The sequence below is a fragment of the Cyanistes caeruleus genome, chromosome 2, assembly GCF_971803275.1.
Source record: "Cyanistes caeruleus chromosome 2, bCyaCae1.hap1.1, whole genome shotgun sequence".
Taxonomy (NCBI): domain Eukaryota; kingdom Metazoa; phylum Chordata; class Aves; order Passeriformes; family Paridae; genus Cyanistes; species Cyanistes caeruleus.
The window spans coordinates 46,005,597-46,025,574 of record NC_141702.1 but is presented as its reverse complement, the minus strand read 5'-3'; the positions used below and the strand labels follow the sequence as shown (position 1 = coordinate 46,025,574).

The 19,978-nt window shown below is 41.6% G+C and overlaps 3 protein-coding genes across 4 annotated transcripts in view; 1 reads left to right on the top strand and 2 right to left on the bottom strand.

Moving 5' to 3' along the window:
• REV3L (REV3 like, DNA directed polymerase zeta catalytic subunit) overlaps positions 1 to 2,887 on the top strand; it is a 115,967-nt gene extending 113,080 nt beyond the window's left edge. For both annotated transcript variants that reach the window (XM_086876832.1, XM_086876833.1), the window contains exon 32: positions 1,281 to 2,887. In XM_086876832.1, coding sequence (XP_086732958.1) covers positions 1,281 to 1,421 — 141 coding nt within the window. In that variant the 3' untranslated portion in view covers positions 1,422 to 2,887. The remainder of the gene's footprint in view (positions 1 to 1,280) is intronic.
• Positions 2,666 to 13,428, bottom strand: SLC60A2 (solute carrier family 60 member 2). Its single transcript, XM_023923944.2, has 4 exons — positions 13,054 to 13,428; positions 12,793 to 12,961; positions 10,078 to 10,194; positions 2,666 to 7,717 (listed from the first exon to the last, which is right to left on the bottom strand). Exons 1-4 carry the CDS (start codon positions 13,411 to 13,413, stop codon positions 6,474 to 6,476), a joined length of 1,890 nt encoding a protein of 629 aa, XP_023779712.2. The 5' UTR covers positions 13,414 to 13,428; the 3' UTR covers positions 2,666 to 6,473.
• A 1,636-nt stretch (positions 13,429 to 15,064) lies between these two features.
• SLC16A10 (solute carrier family 16 member 10) overlaps positions 15,065 to 19,978 on the bottom strand; it is a 65,638-nt gene continuing 60,724 nt past the window's right edge. Inside the window, exon 6 of the mRNA XM_023923943.2 lies at positions 15,065 to 19,251. Coding sequence (XP_023779711.2) covers positions 19,016 to 19,251 — 236 coding nt within the window. The 3' untranslated portion in view covers positions 15,065 to 19,015. The remainder of the gene's footprint in view (positions 19,252 to 19,978) is intronic.

Here is a 19,978-nt window from a genome sequence, read left to right as displayed (position 1 = left end):
TTCACAGCTTAAATTTTTAGCCCTTTGAGATTATAAACATGCTGAAGCCAACAGAAAACTGATATAACACTGAGCTGTACGTTATTTTAAACTGCACTCAAAAACTACATGCTCCAGGTTAAAACCATAGACTTCTCCCCTCAACACAAACTGAATTTAGGACATATCTCAAGTGCCATTTAGTTTGGTCCTTTGCATTTAAACCAGCCACAGCCTGAGTTCTGAGGTTACAAACCTGGAACCAGCTGTTTAAATCCTGTTCCTTCTGGTCACAGTTGCAGGCCAGAGGATTTGTTGCAGGCACTCTGAGGCGCCACCTGTGGGACTTGGCCAGGAGGGGCTGCCCCTTTCCAGCTAAGTCAGTCTGAAGGGATTTGGTGCTGATGCAGGCCTGGTATCAGCGTGGGACCTGGAAAGAAGGAAAAGAATTAGTTTTAAAAGCAAAGGGACATAATTTGGGTTTGTTGATCAGGCTGTACAAATGGTAGGATAAACTGTGCAATATTTTAATGTTACAAAACACAGGTGTGGTTGGAAGCAAATTTCTACGGTTTTGGAAAAACAGTTGGAGGTGGCCAATGCTGCAAAGGGTAAAAATAAAATAGCAAAGCAGTGGCCTTTAGTTTCCAAAAGATATCTACCTTTGGAAAAACTGTGCCTGCTGCTATTTTATTCCATCAGGTATCTCACATTTAAAGTACTTTCAAGCAGCATTAACAAGTAGTTCCTTAAACAAGGTGAGCAGTACAACTTCTGTGGCCTGTGTATTTCTGTGTTGGGATTGATTGACTCTGACTAGGTAAAACTTATTAAAGCTTATCTTGAAACGAGTAATTTATTTAAAGTCCCTTTTCTCTGCCGAGAATAACTGCAGGATAAGAGTTGTCTTTTTTCACTAGACTTTTATAGAGAGTAAGTTTATCACAAATAGAACACACTTCCCTGCTTAAACTTAATTTACCTTGTTTTTTCAAGTGCCACCACATGCAAGCAGAACATAATTAGCAGGATTGAAACCCAAGCTGTAGAGTCCTGCTGTTGCTCTCTGCCCAGTTCAGTGGGAGTTGCTGCCAGCCACCCACCAGTGGCCAAATGAGCTGTCTGGCAGCAGCCCAAGAGGCTTGAAGCAGAGAAGGGAGCTGCTCTGGGTCACTCCATGTTGGGGAGAAGGGCTGTGCCTGTTCTGCTGATACAGGCTTGAGGATTTAGTAGTCCCTAGTGGTCTGTGCCTCACTTGTGTTGTTTAAAATAGTTGTTTCTCTTTTTCTCGTGTAATCCAGATATGCAAGAACTGCACAGGCTGCTTCGATCGGCAGATCCAGTGTGTCTCCCTCAACTGCCCAGTACTCTTCAAGCGCTCCAGAGTGAGCAGAGAACTGTCAAAGGCACCCTATCTCCGCCAGCTGCTTGACCAGTTTTAAACGATCTGTGTTACAGGATTCCAGGTGCTATTTTTGTTTTCTTCAGTGTTTACCACACTAAGACTATTGTGCATGGTGCTTTTTCAATTCTCACCTAGTCCAAGATTTCCATTTTAACTGTTGGGTTTATTATCTGAAGAATAATGAACACTTACCATAACTAAATTAAAAAAAGAAAAAAACCCAACCCATTTGTTGATCTATGAATAGCTCACTTTTTAAGATGTAAAAATTTCTTCTTCCTTTCATGTTTCTAACATACTGTTTTATAATGCTGATGTTGAAATAGCTCTGTGTAACATCTTGTAAATCCATTTCAAAGTAGAAGTCAAGTTTACTTCCTGGAGGAAGAAGCACTGAAAACCTCTTGAAACGATAAAACCATTCGTGTGTGTTCTTGAACTGTCAGTATCAAGACGTGTTACTTATATATTATCCATTCACTTTATAATTTTGTCTGCGAAATATTTTGTAAATACACTTTTTTACTTTTCAAACAACTGAGTAAAATAATGTGCAATGACTTTTATACAGATAATTTTAAAGTTGGTTGGTATATCTCCTCCTAAGTTTTGCTTGATTCCAAGTAGATCGTTATTTTGATCAGACTGTGCAAGCAGTAGTACCATGTGTAGCATTTTGAAACATTATTTTCTAAAAATTGCTGTCTTGCTTTAGCTATTAATGGGGCATTGTGAGGAACTGTGCAAAGACATTTTTGTTACAAACCTGTGGGACTGTTGCAATACTTTAAATATAAAATTTTATTCCATTTTTGCTTGTTTTGTATAGACATTTCTATTGCTTCTAAATATGCTTAAAATATTTTCTTTCCTTACGTACTGTACAGTTAAATCTTATTTGCCACCATCTTGACAAAATGTGTATTTAGAATATTTGTATAACTGTATAAAATGGAAAAGGAATTATGTGGTCAGTGCATTGTTTTCTAAACTGGAAATCATTTTGTTTTAGAAGTTAATAATGGAAACCATACTGAAGTTGAATAAAATGATATGGTAAAAAATTATATGGGTGTTTTTAATATTTACCCTAAATTTGTTTCCATTCTCTGGCACACACAATAATGTGAAAACAACACTGCTCAAATCAAAGCTTAAACTTTGGGATCTAAAATATCAGCAGCAATTCTTGGAGGCCTTCCCCAAACCAGAAGAGAAACATTTCCAGTTTACCATTAGCCAAAAAAGGACTGAGTTTTGAATTTAAAAGTCCAGAAAATGTTTGAAAAATAGAACAAAATTTTATTTATATCAAGGAACCTGAGTGCATTCTCCAGATAAAAATTTATTACAGTCAAGACACAAGTCAGTCTATTAAATGTCACAGAACACGGTACAATTTAAAACGCACATCAAGCAGAATAAAAACTACTACATATATAATAGAACATCCACAGATTGCAATGCACTTGTATGCAAAGTAACTTTAAAAAAGAAAGAAAACATCAAGGCATAAAACTTTGCCTGGTCTTGCATTCAAGCATTGGTCATGTAGAGGATAAAAGTGCAAATGCCAGGAGTGAGTGCTTGCAATACAGTCCAGCACTTGGCAGTGCCTCAGCATAAATAAAGTATTAAATGACACTTAGCTGGAAGAGGTTAACTTTCACACTGGAGCAGAGCACTCATCTTCAAACTATTCCTGGTTTTTGTGGAATAGTTTTGGGGTTTTTTTATGCCTTATTTTTGTGGACAAAAAGAAGATTCTTATCAAATTCAGGTACTGCATCCATGGCTTAAAGCTCTTGTCTTCAACAGAGGGATGGCTTTTCTAGCATAAGCAGGGCAATAGTAATGTAATACAGTTACTCAAAGTGATTTCAACCCCTAACATGTAAGTACTTGAGCTTTCTGGAGAACCACCTGTAACTTAAAATAGATCTGCACTGTAACTAGATCTTCACTTCAGCTGTACATGCCAGGAAGCATTTTGAAAGGAAATTTTAACATATGAAAACTAACATTCATTGTCTGAAAAAAGGCCTTGAGGAACAGTAAAATCCAAGAGCAGGGAGCTAAGCCTTGACCGCTGAGGGTGCCTTGAACTGGCATGAGCTGGACTCATCCTTGGAAATGTCCTAGATCTTGTTTTAAACTTAAATTGCTTCAAGTGTTTAATTTTCAGTCAAGGGCAGCCCCTGCTATTAGAAGCACACTTGTTAAGGGATAAGAAGAATGCTTTCTGTCCATCTTATCTCTCTTCAAGTTTAAGACCAAAACTAAGACAGTGAAGGTTCCAAGTCCTTACTAAGTCCTCATCAGTGGAAAGTGATTCTACATAGTTAATTCTTGAGCTTCCACTGTCTTACAGCCACTGCTTTTTGGATCCTTTATTCGAGGGAAAAAGCTGCTCTTAACCATGATTCCAGCCTGTTCCTCCATTCCTACTACATAGGCCTCCTACTTTTTCAGGAGGAAATGGGGATGGAATTGAAGTTACTCGCACAGGAGTTAATACAGACAGTAAAAAAAAAACAACAAAAAAAACCCTTTTTTTTGTGCAATATTTTTACATTTTCTGGAAGATGGTCAGAAACACAAATAAGTGTTTGTATATATGCAGTAGATCAGCTTCTAAGAGATTACAGCATATTTCCCAATGTAGCTTTGATTTCATTTTCTGGAGTTTTTTTGTACTTTATATCATTTGCATAATCAAGTAAACAATCCATGTAAACTATCCCTGAGAACAGTCTTACACGTAGGACAATCTGCTCTGGAATTTCATCCAAAATTAGCACGTGAACTGGGGGAGTTTAGAATCTTCCTGGTTGCCCAGTATCTTTCTTTAGATAATTTTCTTCTGGCAACATGATCTTAAGTATGGGGAAACTTTTTTATAGCAATGTCAATGCAGGTAAAGCCAGGGGGATGGCAGCTCCAGGGGGAAGCTGCCACAGAACAGTTTCCATATCTTTCCTTGTGTCCTGCACCTTCTCCCTCCCCCTCCACCAGTGGGATTTGTCCTCACCATCAGCTGACACCCCCTGCTTTCCACATGAATGGAGCAGGGTGCAGGAGGAAAAATGGGAAGAGGAAAAACAGTGAAATACAGGCTCCAGCTGCCCTCATTCTATCCACTCTCTCTGCCTACCTCACTTACTTCCACGGCAAACCAGCTCAGCATGCAGGGCCACAGTGACTCACCCCTGGCACCTGTGCCTAGGCCAGGACTGGGACTGGCATTTACGAGTCTTTACCATTCCTGCAAGCAAACAGAACCATTGTGCCACAAGTGTAACAAGACTCCATTTTAAAGTGGAGGTTCATGCGTTGCTCTGGAAAAAGGTGCTACAGAAGCAATCTGTCAGAAACACAGTGGCATTGAAGTGCCAGCAGCACAGAGAGAGAGAGAGGCCCTGCAACATGGTGAGATATAAACAAAAAAACTTTCACTGCAAGTTGACTCTGGCTTCTTATTAGCTTCTCAGAAGAAGAGAAAAAGACATGCAAGCCCAGGTTGCACACTTGTAGGACAAGAGAGGGAACAAAAGCAGACCTGGAAACCCAGGGAACATCTAAGATTCTGTGCTATGTTATACCTAGAGCCCTTTTGTTACTAAAAGAAACCTCTTAGCAAGAAAAATATTTATAAAAGTGCAAAGTTAAAAACCCCAAACAAGAGTACATTCTGATCACATAGACTTAAAAAAATACTTAACTGATCTGGAGTTCCAAGCTGACAAATGGCAAGATTACTATTCAGACAGATTTTGCCATTTGCTGCTACTTTTTTTTCTTCTCTTACTGGAAGGGCTCCCTGGCATGGCTGTGCCTGCCCAGAACTTTGTGCTTAGCAGCAATGAACCTACACATACAAACCATGGCTTCTCCGCTAGGGAGAGTCCATCTCCATGTCATCCCCCAAAGAAATAAATGCAAATGTCACCAATCCAACTGGCCAGGGGCAAGTAGTCATATTAGAAAGGGTTGATTCATTGATAATTCTCTCTCCTTCTCAAATCTTCATTGTAACACATTAGCCTGTTAAATCTTAGCACAGGAAGCCAGAGAAATTGCTGTAACCTTAATTTAAACCACTGGCTTAAAAACACCATATATTAAGTAATCTCTTCTACCTGGAGGGAACCAGCAAGAAAGATGGAGTGGGACTTTTTACAAGAGCATGTAGTGATAGGCCAAGGGGGAATGGCTTCAAACTGAAAGGAAAAAAAATCTTTCCTGTGAAGGTGGTGAGGCACTGAAACAGGTTGCCCTGAGAAGTTGTAAATGCCCCATCCCTGGAAGTTTTCAAGGTCAGCCTGGATAGAGTTCTGCGCAACCTGGTCCAGTGGAAGGTGTCCCTGCCATGGCAGCAGGTTGGAACTGGATGATCTTTAAAGGTCCCTTCCAACTCAAACCATTCAAAGATTGCATAATAATTTTATCATCTTCTGCATACATTTCTTGATTTCAGTGGTAGTGCCATGATTGGTGTGGTTTCACTCTTAAGAAGTAATTTCCAGTTTTTTCTTGTCTTTGTCTCAGAACCAAAAATTTCTGTAGTTTGCCAAAAGGTTGTTCAATTTACAGCTGCTGGGCATCACCAGAAATTTTAACTGATCTGATCACACACAACTTTCAAATGCAGTAGAAACATTCCTCCTTCACAAGGTAAGAAAGTTCAGCATTACCAATAACAGATCTCTCTCATCTCTCATGAAAACATTTTGTGACCTCAGATCTGCACCATTCACCCACCTCAAAAAACTGAGTCGTCTGAGCAGTCCCCTTCTTTCCCAGTTATTACAGCATCTCTTCCTTGGATGTGTGCTTCACATTTAGAAAGCATCTCTTATGTTTTAACAGTTTTGGCATAGCCAAACATTTATCATGTTGACCCATTCCCAGCACTGAGGACCTTCCCACTCCAAGACACATCCCTGCAGGCTGAAAATGAAAGAGGAGAAAGGGCTGGGCAGATGAACACACTGAGCTCTGCACCACTATGACAGGATTCCTGAACCGCTTGACAACAACTACAATTCAATTAATTTCCATTTAAAAAAAAAAAAAGTCATCTTTGACTCTATTCACTCTTCTCCGAGTCAACATTCCCATTTTGTCTGCCAGGGGAGCCACCAGCAATCACTGGAGGATGCCCCAATGCATTGTCCAGTTGGGGCTGGAGAGAGACTTCAGCTGCAGAGTCCCCTGGTATCCTATGGGAGGTGTCCGTCAGAGAGTTTTTCAGCTTGTCATTCATTTCTACAACCTCGAAGTCTGCATCGTTCCACTCTCTCACATCCTCCTCTTCCTCCTCGTCCTCAGTAAGCCTCGAGTTTGACAACAAACCTTTACTGGTCTCGCTGTCAGTCACTTCTTTCGTGTCCTTCTTCCGGGAAGCGTTGGCCAGTTTGTACATCACGGGGAAGAGCAGGACTGTCATTAAGGAAGTGGCAAAGGCAGTGTACATAACGACAGGAATGTGGTGGAACCTGCCCTGGAGATGGCCCACCACGGCAGGAATGCACATCTCGCCCAGCGCCGCGCCCACCACGAACAGAGAAGCCGTTTTTCCTTCAATAACCGTGTACTGCTCTATCCAGGCGATGCCGCTGGGGAAGACGGTGGCCATGGATGCTCCGTACACGGCACTTCCCACCCACAGCGAGGCTCGGTAATGTGCAAAGAAGGCCAGGGCTGATGAGGAGGCAGTAGAGCATGAGAGACTTATCACGATCATGGTGGCAGGGGACAGGAAAGCAGCACCAAATATTGCCACTGCTCTGCATATGGCAAACGCGCCCCAGAAGACAGAATTCAAAGCAGCTGCTTCACTTTCCGTCATCTCAGCAAAGACCACTGCATAAGTAAATAAATAAGAGCCGTAAGTGATCTCTGCTCCCACGTAGAACAAGAAGAATACGAACAGGAGACCAACTAGAGGCCAGTGGTATTTGGTAAGCCTGCCCTTCTGTGCAGCAGCCTTTGATTTGTCTCTATCTGAGCTGCTCTTTGAATACAAAACAAAAAAGAAGATGGAAATTAAGAGAATATAGCTCCCTATGATAATATAGGACCACAAAAAGTCTTCATCGTGACGGTCTTTTGGTGCTGGTGTAGTTGATGCAGCTGATGCTGTCGGCAGAGACTTCAGGACAGACTGGCTTGTCTTTTCAGCCCCTGCAAGTTCTTCAGATACAGAACCCACCACAGCCATTTTAGCAACGATCGGAGCCAGAAATGCACCAGCAGCAAAACTGAAGTGCAAAGCCTGCAAGTGTGGCCCAACCTCTGATCCCCAGGTATTCAGTGCCAGTACATTGCCACCTGCAGATCAGAGAGAGAAAGAGTCATTTTAGTCCAAGACCAACCAGATATTGTTTAAAAGAAAAACAAAACAAAACAAAACAAACTAACCTATATTACTGATTCAATGTACAATAGTGCCAGGTTTAGCAAATACAATGTGCAAAACACCAGTTAACTGGAAGATTACTTGAGCTTTAGGAGGATATTCACAGCAGTCAAAACAAAGAGTCACACGGTGGCTTAATCCAGCAGCAATGGACAGACATAACTGTGCCAGGGGAGTTTTAGATGGGGTATTAGGAAAAATTTCTTCATGGAAAAGGGTTGTCAAGCATTAGAACAGGCTGCCCAGGGAAGTGGTTAAGTCACCATCCCTAGAGGTATTTAAAAGACATGTGGATTTAAGCGTTTCTCACTTCTCTAAGTATCAAAAGCAAAAATGCCCAGTGCTAAGAATCAGAGGCCTCATTAAACAACACCACAGGAAAAATAACAATTCACTTGCTTCTGATGGGCTGGGTCCACCCCACTGTGTTCAAATGACTTTCCAGAAACAGAAGGGTTTACCTCAATACTGCTGCAAACACCAAACTACAAGATCGTTAGATCAACAATAATGGTAGGAAATAAGATCTCAGAGAGGTGTTTTGAAGTAGTCCCTCAGAAGAATGCAGGAAAACAAAACACTAATCAAATTCCTGTGCTGCAGTACAGCAGCCCTTGTCACTCAGCACTCTTCCAAATCAATTCAACTTTGCTCTTCTGCCTTGCTGTGAGTTTCTTCTGCTACTCCTGCTCAGCATGTGAAGTCTCCCTGGCTCTGAGCTCTGATCCAAGCAGTACACCCACTGAAGGTATTTTTACCATTGGCTGACAAGATTTTTTTTCCCAAAAAGAATTTTTAAACCAAGTGCCACGTATAACAATCTTACTGGAGTCAGCAAATACAGCTCTGCACTCAGTTTATTTAACATGACCTGTGCCATGCAAAACCATCTCTTCACTACTGGATCCTGTGCCGTGCTCTTTTTACACCTTAGCAGAGCTCCCTCAAACCCCACAGAGTTAGGGCAGACAGTTCACATGTGCAGCCATCATTCCTCTGTGCTGCCAACCAGCCGAGCCACCATAGCCAGGCCCTGGCTGGGATGCTTCCAGAGCTGTTTGGATGGCTAAGCTAACACAGGGGTCAGCTCCTTCTCAGAAGTAACCCTGCCCTTAAGGTGATGAACCAGCTCCAGTAGTACCTTGCTGGTTAGTAAGCATCCCCAGGCTCCTGCAGTAGGGCAGCAGGCTCAGCACACACTGCTGGGACATGGCTGGAGAGATGCCAGGAGTGGCTGTTGGTGTTGCTTCACCACCACGTGCTCCAGCAGTCAGCCAGAACACTCTGCTAACTGATGTACTTTTGGGCATTTCCTAATCTCCACATTGCAAGTATGCCAGCATTTCCCAGGCATCTCTAGGTGTGCCAAAACTCTTTGCTGTGGCCTTGCCTCCTGATGCAAACTGCTTGCTAAAGCCAGCCATCTCTAACCCACCCTGTCTAAGCTGTGCCCAGGGGACCCGTTTCTGTAGGAGTTCATTTTTCATGCCTCCAGTATAACAACTGACCTTCCTGATCACACCTATACTTGTTCTGCAACTTTACCAACACACCTCAGGATCATTGCATCATTTAGGTTTTAAAAGACCCCTGATATCACCTTCCTCCAATAATAAGCCTGTGCTAAGAAACTGGGCTTGAACAGCTTTTCAGCAAAAGTGCTGGGCTTGGGGATTTTTTCCCAGGACATTTGCAGTAAGCACATGCCACAGACTTAGAATCTGGGGGGCAGAACAAGTTTGCATTCCCAGACACCTAAGCATGGCTGGCCAAAGGTGGGAAATATCCCTTAATTCAGGGAGATGGGCACCATGGTGCTGTGAAACCCCAGCTGATGCTGAGACAGCTGTAGGTGGGCAACTCTGCCAACAGCAGCTGTTAAGAATCTCAAATACCAAGGCTGTGCTCAGAACTAGCTTAAGCCTAGCTAATACTAATGAACCATATCCTGACCAGTTTCCTTAAATGAGTAATTTAAAAATTGCTTAGAGTAACAGTCCACTGAAATGCAAATTGATCTTCTCCAGGAAACAAGATACTTGTTTCAGGATACAAGTTTCCAGGAAACTCCCAGCCCCTAAAGGAAGGCCTGTCACACACACACAAACAATGGAAGCCTCAGAACCAGCTTAATCCAAGAATCACAGATAGGTAAAACACCTCCCCTCTTATAATTTAAGATGTATCACAAGAAAAAACAGCAACTGTTTTGGTATGCTTGAAGTTTCCCATTATTTTGGTGAAAGAACTGTCAGACCACAGGGTCCCTTACCTGTGTCCAGAATTCCCATGGAACCTCCAATAACTGACATCAAGATTGTTAATAGCAGGTATTCCTTACACCAGGGTATCACATAAAGACCAGCCGTTGTTCCAAGCATGGATAAGGCTGGAAAGGTTAAAAAAACAAAACAAAAAACTCACATACTACAGTTTATATTTAAATAACACAGAAGACCAAGAAATACAAATTAATTCATGATTATTAAAGTTGCAGATATTCAGACCAAGACCAAGAAATACAAATTAATTCATGATTATTAAAGTTGCAGATATTCCTAATAAGTGATGCAATGTAAATACTTCAATCCATGGTTAGCAGTAGCAGCTAGAAAGTTCAACAGATCATTTTTTAGTTGGAAAAAAAAAAAGGAACTTCATCAGGATATTCCTGTAAAGCCTGCATGACAAACTTATCAAAGAGAGCTGCAGCTCCTGCTTGAAGTTTTCTGCAAACTTCTGATTTCACTTCACCGTGAAACCAGTAAAACCTGAGTTTGAATAGTGTCAAGCCTGTTCTCTGAGAACTGCACAACATTTAATTTGGCTCCATTTTTAAAAGAACCCAAATAATTAAGCTCTTAAAAATCCTATGAAGTAATTGTACCTTGTCTACCAAGTGATCTCCATATAAAGATTCTGACTTTTCTTTATGTTCTGTTCTCACATGAGGGATGTATTCCAAGGAATTTCTGGAGTTTTAGACAGAACTACAAAATTTCTCATAAATAAGTTTAATAACAATTCATTAACTGTATTAGCTTTGCCATTATTGGCTACACTTACAATAAGCCATTTCAAAAAATATTTTTAGCAGACGGAAATTGCTTTTATTACCATTTGGGAGGAAGTTCAGCAGTTCAATTCTATGCTTATAATTGCCTTCATAATAAAACAACCTGCAATTAATAACTTGAACAGACAGTATTAGGTTCTTAGAAAGCTTGTACCAGTTCAGCTGTGTCTATGATTTTTCAAATCCAGACATGATCACAGATGCAGCAGATACTTAAACCATCAGTGGGGGCTGATGTAATTAAGAATTTAGGTTGATTCCAAACAAAAATGGCAACAATGTCCAGAACCCTAAAGTCCTAGCAAGATACTTAGAATACATGCCTCAAAACATTTTTGAAGGTGTGCATGCTGAGCTGCATGAACACTAGAGATGGGGAATATTAAGTACAGCTCCCAAGGTGCCCCACTCACACCCAAAAAAGAACTTCCCAGCAAGGGCTCGGTAGTTCATTTCAGCTCTATGCCTGATGATTAGCACTTAAAAATTTCCTTGACAAACACAGAGATGGTGTTTTTGATTTTTCCTCTGTGTAGATTTTTTTCTCTGTGGCAGAGTTCCAGCAGTTGAAAGATGGAAGGTAAAACTACACAAGCCAAAATATTTTACAGGCAGCCCTCAGATGATGAGAACAGGTTCAGTAGTTCAAATGGTGGTCTTGCTATAAGCACCGCCAAGCTGGAAAGGATAAGGAGATCCATCATTTGCCAAGCATTGTTGACAGACAGCTATCCTTAGGAAAAGAAACTGTTTTGAGTTAACATTGCATTTTTACAGGTGTGTGCACTGATTCCTTTACAGAAGTCAAAGTCTGACTTTGTCAGGTGCACAAGGAGGAGGTTCAAGGGAACCCACTCCACAACTGCAAGCACTAGCAATAGAAAAAGGGATCTTATCTGATCTGACCATATATATGATTACAGCATGGTTCTTATGAGAGGCACAGTTCCCTCAGCTAAGGAGAAGAACAGCAAGCCCTGGTGTACATTTTAATCCCTAGCTTAGAGCACAAAGGCACTTGAAAACAAGAGACCAGGGCTTCCACTATTTTAGGTGTGTTCTGAGAATCTGAGAAGGGAGTGAGAGACTAAGACAAACCTAAAAGGAGCCCCTCCTTTCTAGATGTTGAGTATGGCTCCGGGCACCGTGATGGCTGAGCAGCCTCACTCTGCCTGGACAAAGCCAGGCCTGTGCTCCTACAGGAGCAAGTCTCCACAAGTCCAGAAAACTCTCAAAACCATCCACTGTGGTTCCTACAGTTTAAATGATTCCACCATTACAGACAGTAATTAGTGTTTCCCACCTTAATTAAGTTAAAAATTGGCTACGGCCCTCCAGTCAAAAGCCAGAGACTTCCGTGCAGTACACGAAGCTGATGGCAACTGATGAGTGTTAAGGGAAGGGGAAGCTCCCCCACAGAAATGCGCCTCAGCCTGACTGCCGGAGGTTTCCGCTGCACACCCGGCAGCCAAAACACAGCTTCCTGTTCCACGTGCTGTAGTGTCACTGCAGAAGCCTGCTGTGTTCCAAGAGCACCCTACACTGTGCACATTACTTGATGCGAACTAAAAAAAGCCCAGTTGCACTTTGCAGTGCAAACCGAAGGCAGCACTCGGTCAATCCGTGCGGATTTTGTCAGTTCAGTGCTGTACACAGCTCCGGCTGTGGCTGTGCCCGGCGGGCCCAGGCTCTTGGCAGCGATGCTGCAGAGCAGCAGCGCCCGGCGCACAGTGGCCGTGTCAGCCATCGGCCGGGGCGGAACACGGCCACAGCGAGCGGGGATCTGCGGGGAGCAGCCCCACATCCCACGGACCCTCCCGTTCCCGGGGCTCGGCACCGCTTCCTCTGGGGCTGCGCTCGCTGGGGAGAAGCAGAAGGTGCCCGGACAGTGTCCGGCGGGGCAGCACTCACCGAGCAGCAGAGTGGCGTTCATGCAGTCGAAGAGCACCCCGCCGACCATCGACCCGGCCAGACAGCCCAGGGACCGGCCCACGAAGATGTAGTACATGTCGCTGACGTTCCTGCCGACATTGGCGGCCAGGTTGGGGAAGGTGGGACCCAGCACCGCGATGCTCATCCCCTGCAGGGCAGAGTGCGGGATCACCTCGCCCGTCCCGGAGAAGGGTCTGCACCGCTCCCCGGGGCCGCCCTCACTCACGCTCATTCACTCACCAGCCCCAGGAAGGAGGCGCAGAGCGCCCCGGTGGTGCACCAGCGCAGCACGGCCCCGTCCGCGCATCGCCCCCCGCCGGCCGCCCCCACCCCCGTCTCCGTCTCCGCGTCCGCCTCGGTCTCCTCCGCCTCGATGATGCGGACGCGCAGCTCCCGCTCGGCCTCGGCCATGGCTCCCGCCGCCGGCTCCGAGGGCCGCTCCGGGCTCGGGGAGCGCGGCCCCGGCGGCTCCGCCCCGCGCACGGCGCCGGGAGGAGCGGGAGGAGGAGCGGGGGGCTCGGAGCCGGGGGGCGACACCGCTGCTTCCTCCTCCGCCAGGGGCTCCTCCTGGGAGCGGGGCTCGGCGCTGGGGAGCGACATTCCCGGGACAGCTGGCACCCCACAGCCGCTGAGAAAGCTTTTGCAACAGTACCCGAGGAAGTGCCCTTATAAACCAGGATTTATTAGTTTATTTATTTATAATCTGTGCTATCACTCAAATTGCATTCGACCTTTCAGCCAACCGGGCATAAAAGGTCTTTGTCTTCCACGACTGTGTTATGTCACGCTGATAAGTCTTCTCAAGAGAGAGAGACCTGCTGGGTCTGCTAAGGACAGGTGTTAAAGCAGGCCTGGTATTAAAAGTTTTTAGAATAAAAACTGTGTGAATTCCTGCCGCTCACGTGGAGCAGCTCACAGACTGTGCAGCAGGACTCAGTGCGTGCTCCCTGTCTGGCACTGAGGTGCTATTCCCTGTAAGAAAAGCTCTGAGTTCCACCGCACTTGATAAGTTTAAGTGACACAAACAACTCGAAAGATCATTCCAAACTGCACTGCTTTTTTTTTTGCCAGCTGTTCCTAACAAGTAAATACTGGGGTATAGCAGCGCAAGGACAGTGAGCAGCCCATTCCCGTTTCCCCTGGCACTGGCAAGCATGTTGCAAATACCTTCCTGATAAAAAAAAAACAAACAAACCTGCTTGCTACAAGTAATACTGTCAGATAGTGTTTAAACCTGATCGATCCCGCATGCCTACCTTTGCAAGAGGACAGAGTTCGAGCCCCGAGGTATCTGCAGAACGCTGATGCTGAGCTTCTGTTCATACGTCCAGCAGTAGAGACAATTCCAGATAAAATAATTTCAACTATAAAATAATAGTAGTCACACACGAGTCAAACCACATTTCTAGATGTGTTTTGCCTCGTTATACAAGTGGCTTGCTGAAAAAGGTACAGCAGTATTTGAAATGCCTTCCCCAGGCTTCTCCTCGCTGTTGTTTTACAAACTTAAAATGAGACTTTGTACATTGAGCGTGTACAAATGGCAACAGCACCCTGGCACTTATAAAGGTTTTGGGCATCTTTTTCAAATTTTAATTTGAACTAAAAGCAGCCTAGAGAATAACCCCAGATGAAAAGGGGATATTTCACCCATATCATCAGATATATTTATTAAATAAAATAAATATTTGGCCCTACTACACAGGAAAGGTGAATGAATTCCTGGGACTTACTAAAGCTGCCAATGAGGAAACACTTCATGCTTCATACCACCAAGGTAAGTCAAAGGGAAATTGGTAGCAGGCCAATTGAATGATTAAAGGTCCCACTGAATTACAGTGGCAGTTCATGAAGCAAAATCAGAATTCTTTTAAAACGCCACTCAAACTTATCTTACCTGTTTCCCTCCCTCAATTTTTCCTTCTGCCTTTTGTGAATGCAACTGCTTCTGCAAGTCTGATATTAAGCCCCAGAATGGAAAACAGAGAAGATAATTTTTTCAGAAACAAGCACCTCAGTAGCTTAGGTTTTTAAATCATTAGTCTTAAAATGGGTTGCACCATATATTAATGTAGGAGCAAATGTAATGGGGACATTTCAGTCAGACCACAGTGGCAATAAAAGCTGTAAAGACTTTTGTGTAAAAGTCTGCACACTAGGTTCAATAATTATCGGACTACAACAAAATTACATTACAAAATGACAAGTTTTACGCAAGAATAAGACAAAAAATGATGCGTGCAGTAACAAATGGAGCACTTAAACACTACCATCTTTATTCTGAATAATTTGAAACTGATCACAGTTACTTTAGCACCACGAAAAACATTAAACATTCATTTCTTACCCTTCTAACAAAGCAGAACTTGAAAGACTGGAGTTAAGGCTAGCAAAACATGTACTCTTTAATATCAAAAACAACATACAAAATATGATGTCTATAAAGATACTTAAACATGTCAGTGTTGTCAATATTAGCAAACATTTTAGTATAAAATCCCTCTAATCTTAGCATATGCACTTCCAAAACATTACAGCTGTTGACACAAGATATATATAGACTAGAAGGCATACTGCACATATGCCAAAGTTTACATGACTGGAAACTCACTGGCTGGCTGGAACTCTGCTGGTGCTGTGCTTGTCAACAGGGAGGCACACAGAAAGGGATCATTTTTTCCTTAGCCATCTCCCACCTTCCAGAACTGCACACCTCCTCTAGTGAGATGCAGAATGTTTGTGCATGCCCTTGTCAAAATACATTGTATTTACAGATACACACACACTCTTAATAGCAGTCAAGATCTGGTGTATTAAATGACAGCACCACGTAGGACTGGAAATTTCACACTGCCATTTAAAGTGACCTTCTTTCTACTCATTTTCTTCTGAAAATTTACCCTGAGAACGTTCAATGAAAAGATGACTACTCTGTTTATAGGATACAAGCATAATGTCTATGGAAAGTACTCTATGAACTGTTCTCAAGAGAGGGATGTATCAGAGTGATTTTAAGAGCCTTCTTGAATTAAGCTACTATTTTAATTTTAGAATCTACCCCCCGCAAGATTCAGGCTGGCATGATTTGGGTCACCAAAATAGGATTTCAGTAGGTTTCCCATTAATAGGTTTTCACACCTAAAAATAAATTGTTAGAAAATATTATTTACATTTATTAAGTTAAAATTGAATATTCTGTCCTTTTCTCCACTTCTACAATATCAATTTTTTTAAAAAATAAGTTTACTAAGTAGTTGCTATTTGTGTAGGATTTTTCATATTTTAGTTTGTTTGGGGATTTATTTGCTTTTTTTTTCTTTAGAATAGAGTCATCTAACCTCATTTTTAAAACCTCAGGGCAAATAGAATCTAGTACCTCTCTCAATAAGTTTCTCAGTGGTTGGTCAGCCTCAGAACAAACAATCTGAGCTTGTTTTTCTTCCTACCTAGCTTTAGGACACAAACACCTTATGCTTCTGTCCAGAAAAGAGCATTTGCTACTGGACATTCCCCCCACAGATACAAGCTAACAGAAAAGATGCTAATAGAGTTCTTAAACAGTCATTTATCTTCTCTGAAAAGCCTTTCCAATTTCAGCATTGTTGCAAAACAAGCACTGCATCAGAAAAGGGTTTGTTATTCTAACACTATCATACCAGCAGAGCTTCCCCTTCCCCCTAAGTTCTGCTTCCCTCTCATCCAGCATCCCACTCACTACCTGATTTTACCATAGGAATCACTCCTAAACAATTAGTAATTGTACCCTCCCCATGGAGGTTACTGGTTGTGCAGTTTTTTTTGGTTTGTTGGTTTGGGGATTTTTATAAATTTTATGCAAATATGAGAGTTTGGATTTTTTTTCTTTTTCTTTAAACATCATGGCAAGAATTAGCCCATACTACTGATATACCATTTCCATGTCATATATAAATCTTACAACAATTCTTTTATATACTCTCCCAGATAATTTAGAGATGCAGAGCAGCAAGTTGGAAAGATACCATCATTACACCAAGATACCTGGTCACAATCATTTCAAATTGCACCAGTGATAAAAAAAGCAGCAGTTTTGTTTTTGGTATAAAACTTAGGACTGAAAACACATTAAATGCAAGATCTATGATGAGCACTAATTTTTCATAACAGAACAACAGGAAATGAGTCTTTTACTACACTTAGCCAGCAATACCTTCTGTGTTGCCCAAATGGAAAATAATACTGAATATCACGTTCTACAGAAACACTCCAGACAAGAGCAGCATTGGCTGTCAGCATCATTTCTGTAGTGAAGGTAGTAATCTTAATTAACACTACTATGCATATTTTAATGACATTTTTAGAAGTACTTACAATGTGCCAAAGCACAAGTCCCTGTGAACCTGAAGAGACCACAGTTTTCCAGATTGGCTTTTTTCTCCCCACCCTCCAAGTCTCTTCCACATATGTCTCTCTAACATTTTAATATTCAATTCTTTTAGACCTCACTCATGCAAAGTAGGGACCGAAATCCTGCAATATAAAAAAGTCTGAGCTTTGGTCTACAATAATTAGAATGTTTTCCATTATTATATTTAAAGAACTTCTGTCAATTGCTAGGTGTAAACATTAAATGCAATAGTATTGCTGTTTTAGATTGGTTTTCTGAGCAATTTACTGCAACACTGGAAAAAGAAGAATGAAAATAGATAATAAAGGCTATCATTAAAAAAAAACCAAACAAACAAAACAAAACACTATGCCTCCATGGTTTATGTAAAGAACAGTTACTAATTAAAAAAGCACTTAAATAGTAATTTTGTCCAGATCGCATTCAGTTTACTCTTTGCTATGACAGTTTTAAATGAGACAACAAAAATGATTGGTATTAAATGGACCTGAAATAAAGAATTATTAAATATTCCAGTGATTGCTGAAACATATCCACACATAAGCAATGTGCTTAGAAGTGTTTTATGATAAACTGAAAAGCAGTGTTTTAATCTCAAAGTATTATGCTTTTAAACATTTTTCTGGAAAAGAGATTACTTGCTTGACAAACAGTGCATAATACCTAAGAATGCAGAAGCCATGGGGCCATTTGTTTAGGATGTTACGCAAGAAATAGGACATGCAAAGACATTTCTTTATATTTGAATAAAACATGGAGCCATATAATCTACAGGCAATTGAGCACAGCTATAAAGACCTGTAATAAACCTGCATGTTCACTTAGTGCAAAAATCTTTAGTTGCTGAATGTTGTTTTAATAGCTCGTGTATATTTCCACATTAAAAACAACTTGGTATTGCACTTAGAATGTATCATTTAAAGCTGTCTTGGTTTTACAAACCAAAAAGGAAAGAAATCCTAACAAGTAAAACAGAATAATTTGAAATTTAGTCTAATTCACAATACTGCTCCAAAGAATTAGTCAGTACAGTTTCAAAACTATCCAGTACTCTGAGGTTTGGCTGAAATCAAATTTATACAAATACATCTTAAGGGTATTGCCTTCACCAAAAAATAATAATAATAATAAAAAATTCTATTACTCAGCAGCGTTACTTCTGAACATGTTTGCACTTGGAGGTTGGTTTGCACATATTCAAAACCTGAGCCCATTAAAAATGCCATCCTTAATGTTCTTTGGGCTACTGTGAAAGGTGAATGCAAACACAAGTGAGTGTTTCAACAGTTATATAATAATTTAGCTTTCTAATGAAAAAAAAAATCATTTCAGCAAAAAGATGCATATTTGTGTTCATGATAGAGAATTATAAAAGACTGTAAACAGCATGATAAACTTCAAAAAAACAGATCAGTCATAAGAGCTACTACATTATCCAGTATAAACACCCAGGGGTGTGCCTGCCAAGGACGGATCATAGATATTCATTGAAGAATCCCGGGTCAGTGAAGGAAAAACAGCTTTCACATTTCCAGAAATCAGTTCTGATGGATTAGAAAAATATTCTCTTCACACACAGAATCACTACGCACGTACACACTAAAGCTACAAAACGTCAAATACCTTGAAAATGTGGCTTGAAATCAAATTCAAAGACTTGTCAAAAAAGTTCAATGGTATAAAAGATTCTTGTAGCAGTTTTGCAATTTGAGCAATAGTTCAATACTTCAGTATCGTATAGTATCTTCAGCCAAAAAGTAGAAATCTAGCTTCAGTAGGAGGAGGTCAGGGTGGTACAGGGAAAAGAAAAAGGCATCAAAAGCCAGAATCCAGTTCTTTGACTGGCTTTTCTGTCGTGTCCGACACCAAAGTGCTTTCGTTCTCCAGCATTTTCTCAGTAGTTTCTCCATCAACAGGTTTTGCTCTCTCTTTCAACTTGTGCCGTTCGTGGACCCAGGGGATGAAACACAAAATAGCTCCTCCAATGAGGGGAGGGACTCCAGCCAGGTAAAATGCCACATCGTAGGTGCCAAGCTTATCCCGCAGCAAACCTGGAAAGGCAGAGTGTTACCACTCATAAATAAAGGGGCCTCAGGAATCTACAAAAGAAAGGCTGTGGCTTTGGGTTCAGAAACCCAAGAGCTAGCACAGATTATAACCACTAGAACCTGACAAGCCAAACGGAGGTACATGGAGGTAGAAAGGTATTCCAGAGCTGACTTGGAGCAGCAATGAAGAGCTCAGTATATCAGCCCTTGAGGAATTAAAAATTGCTCAGTCACCATTCATTAAAAACATGCACCATCTTTCCTCTTTGAAAGTTGCTCATTTGAGCTTCTCCAGCACCTGTATCTTGCCATGACTTAGAGAAATTCTCCCTCCTTTTGGTAAGTTACCTTTGATCAATAAGCCCATTCTTCTAATTCTAGATATACTTCATATATTGCATTCCTCCTGGCCTCTTATTAAAAAGTGTGTTTTCCAATAATTCACTCTAATTGCTCTGTCCAAATTCCTCCCATTAGTCAAATCCTATTTAAGTATTAATAGCTGTGACAGTAAGAACCAGATCAGGAAGCACCAAGTCAGTGCAGTTCTAGCATTATAATTTTGTCCTTTATAATGCTGCATAGTTCAATTATGTCTTATGGAGTACCTTTCAGTAGCACTCACCAAATCTCAGGGTAAATTACCACTGAAAGTCATCAGTGATGAGGAATACAGCTTTAGCTATTTCTACCTCCCAAGAACTCCTAAGTTTTCATCTTCAAAACCTGT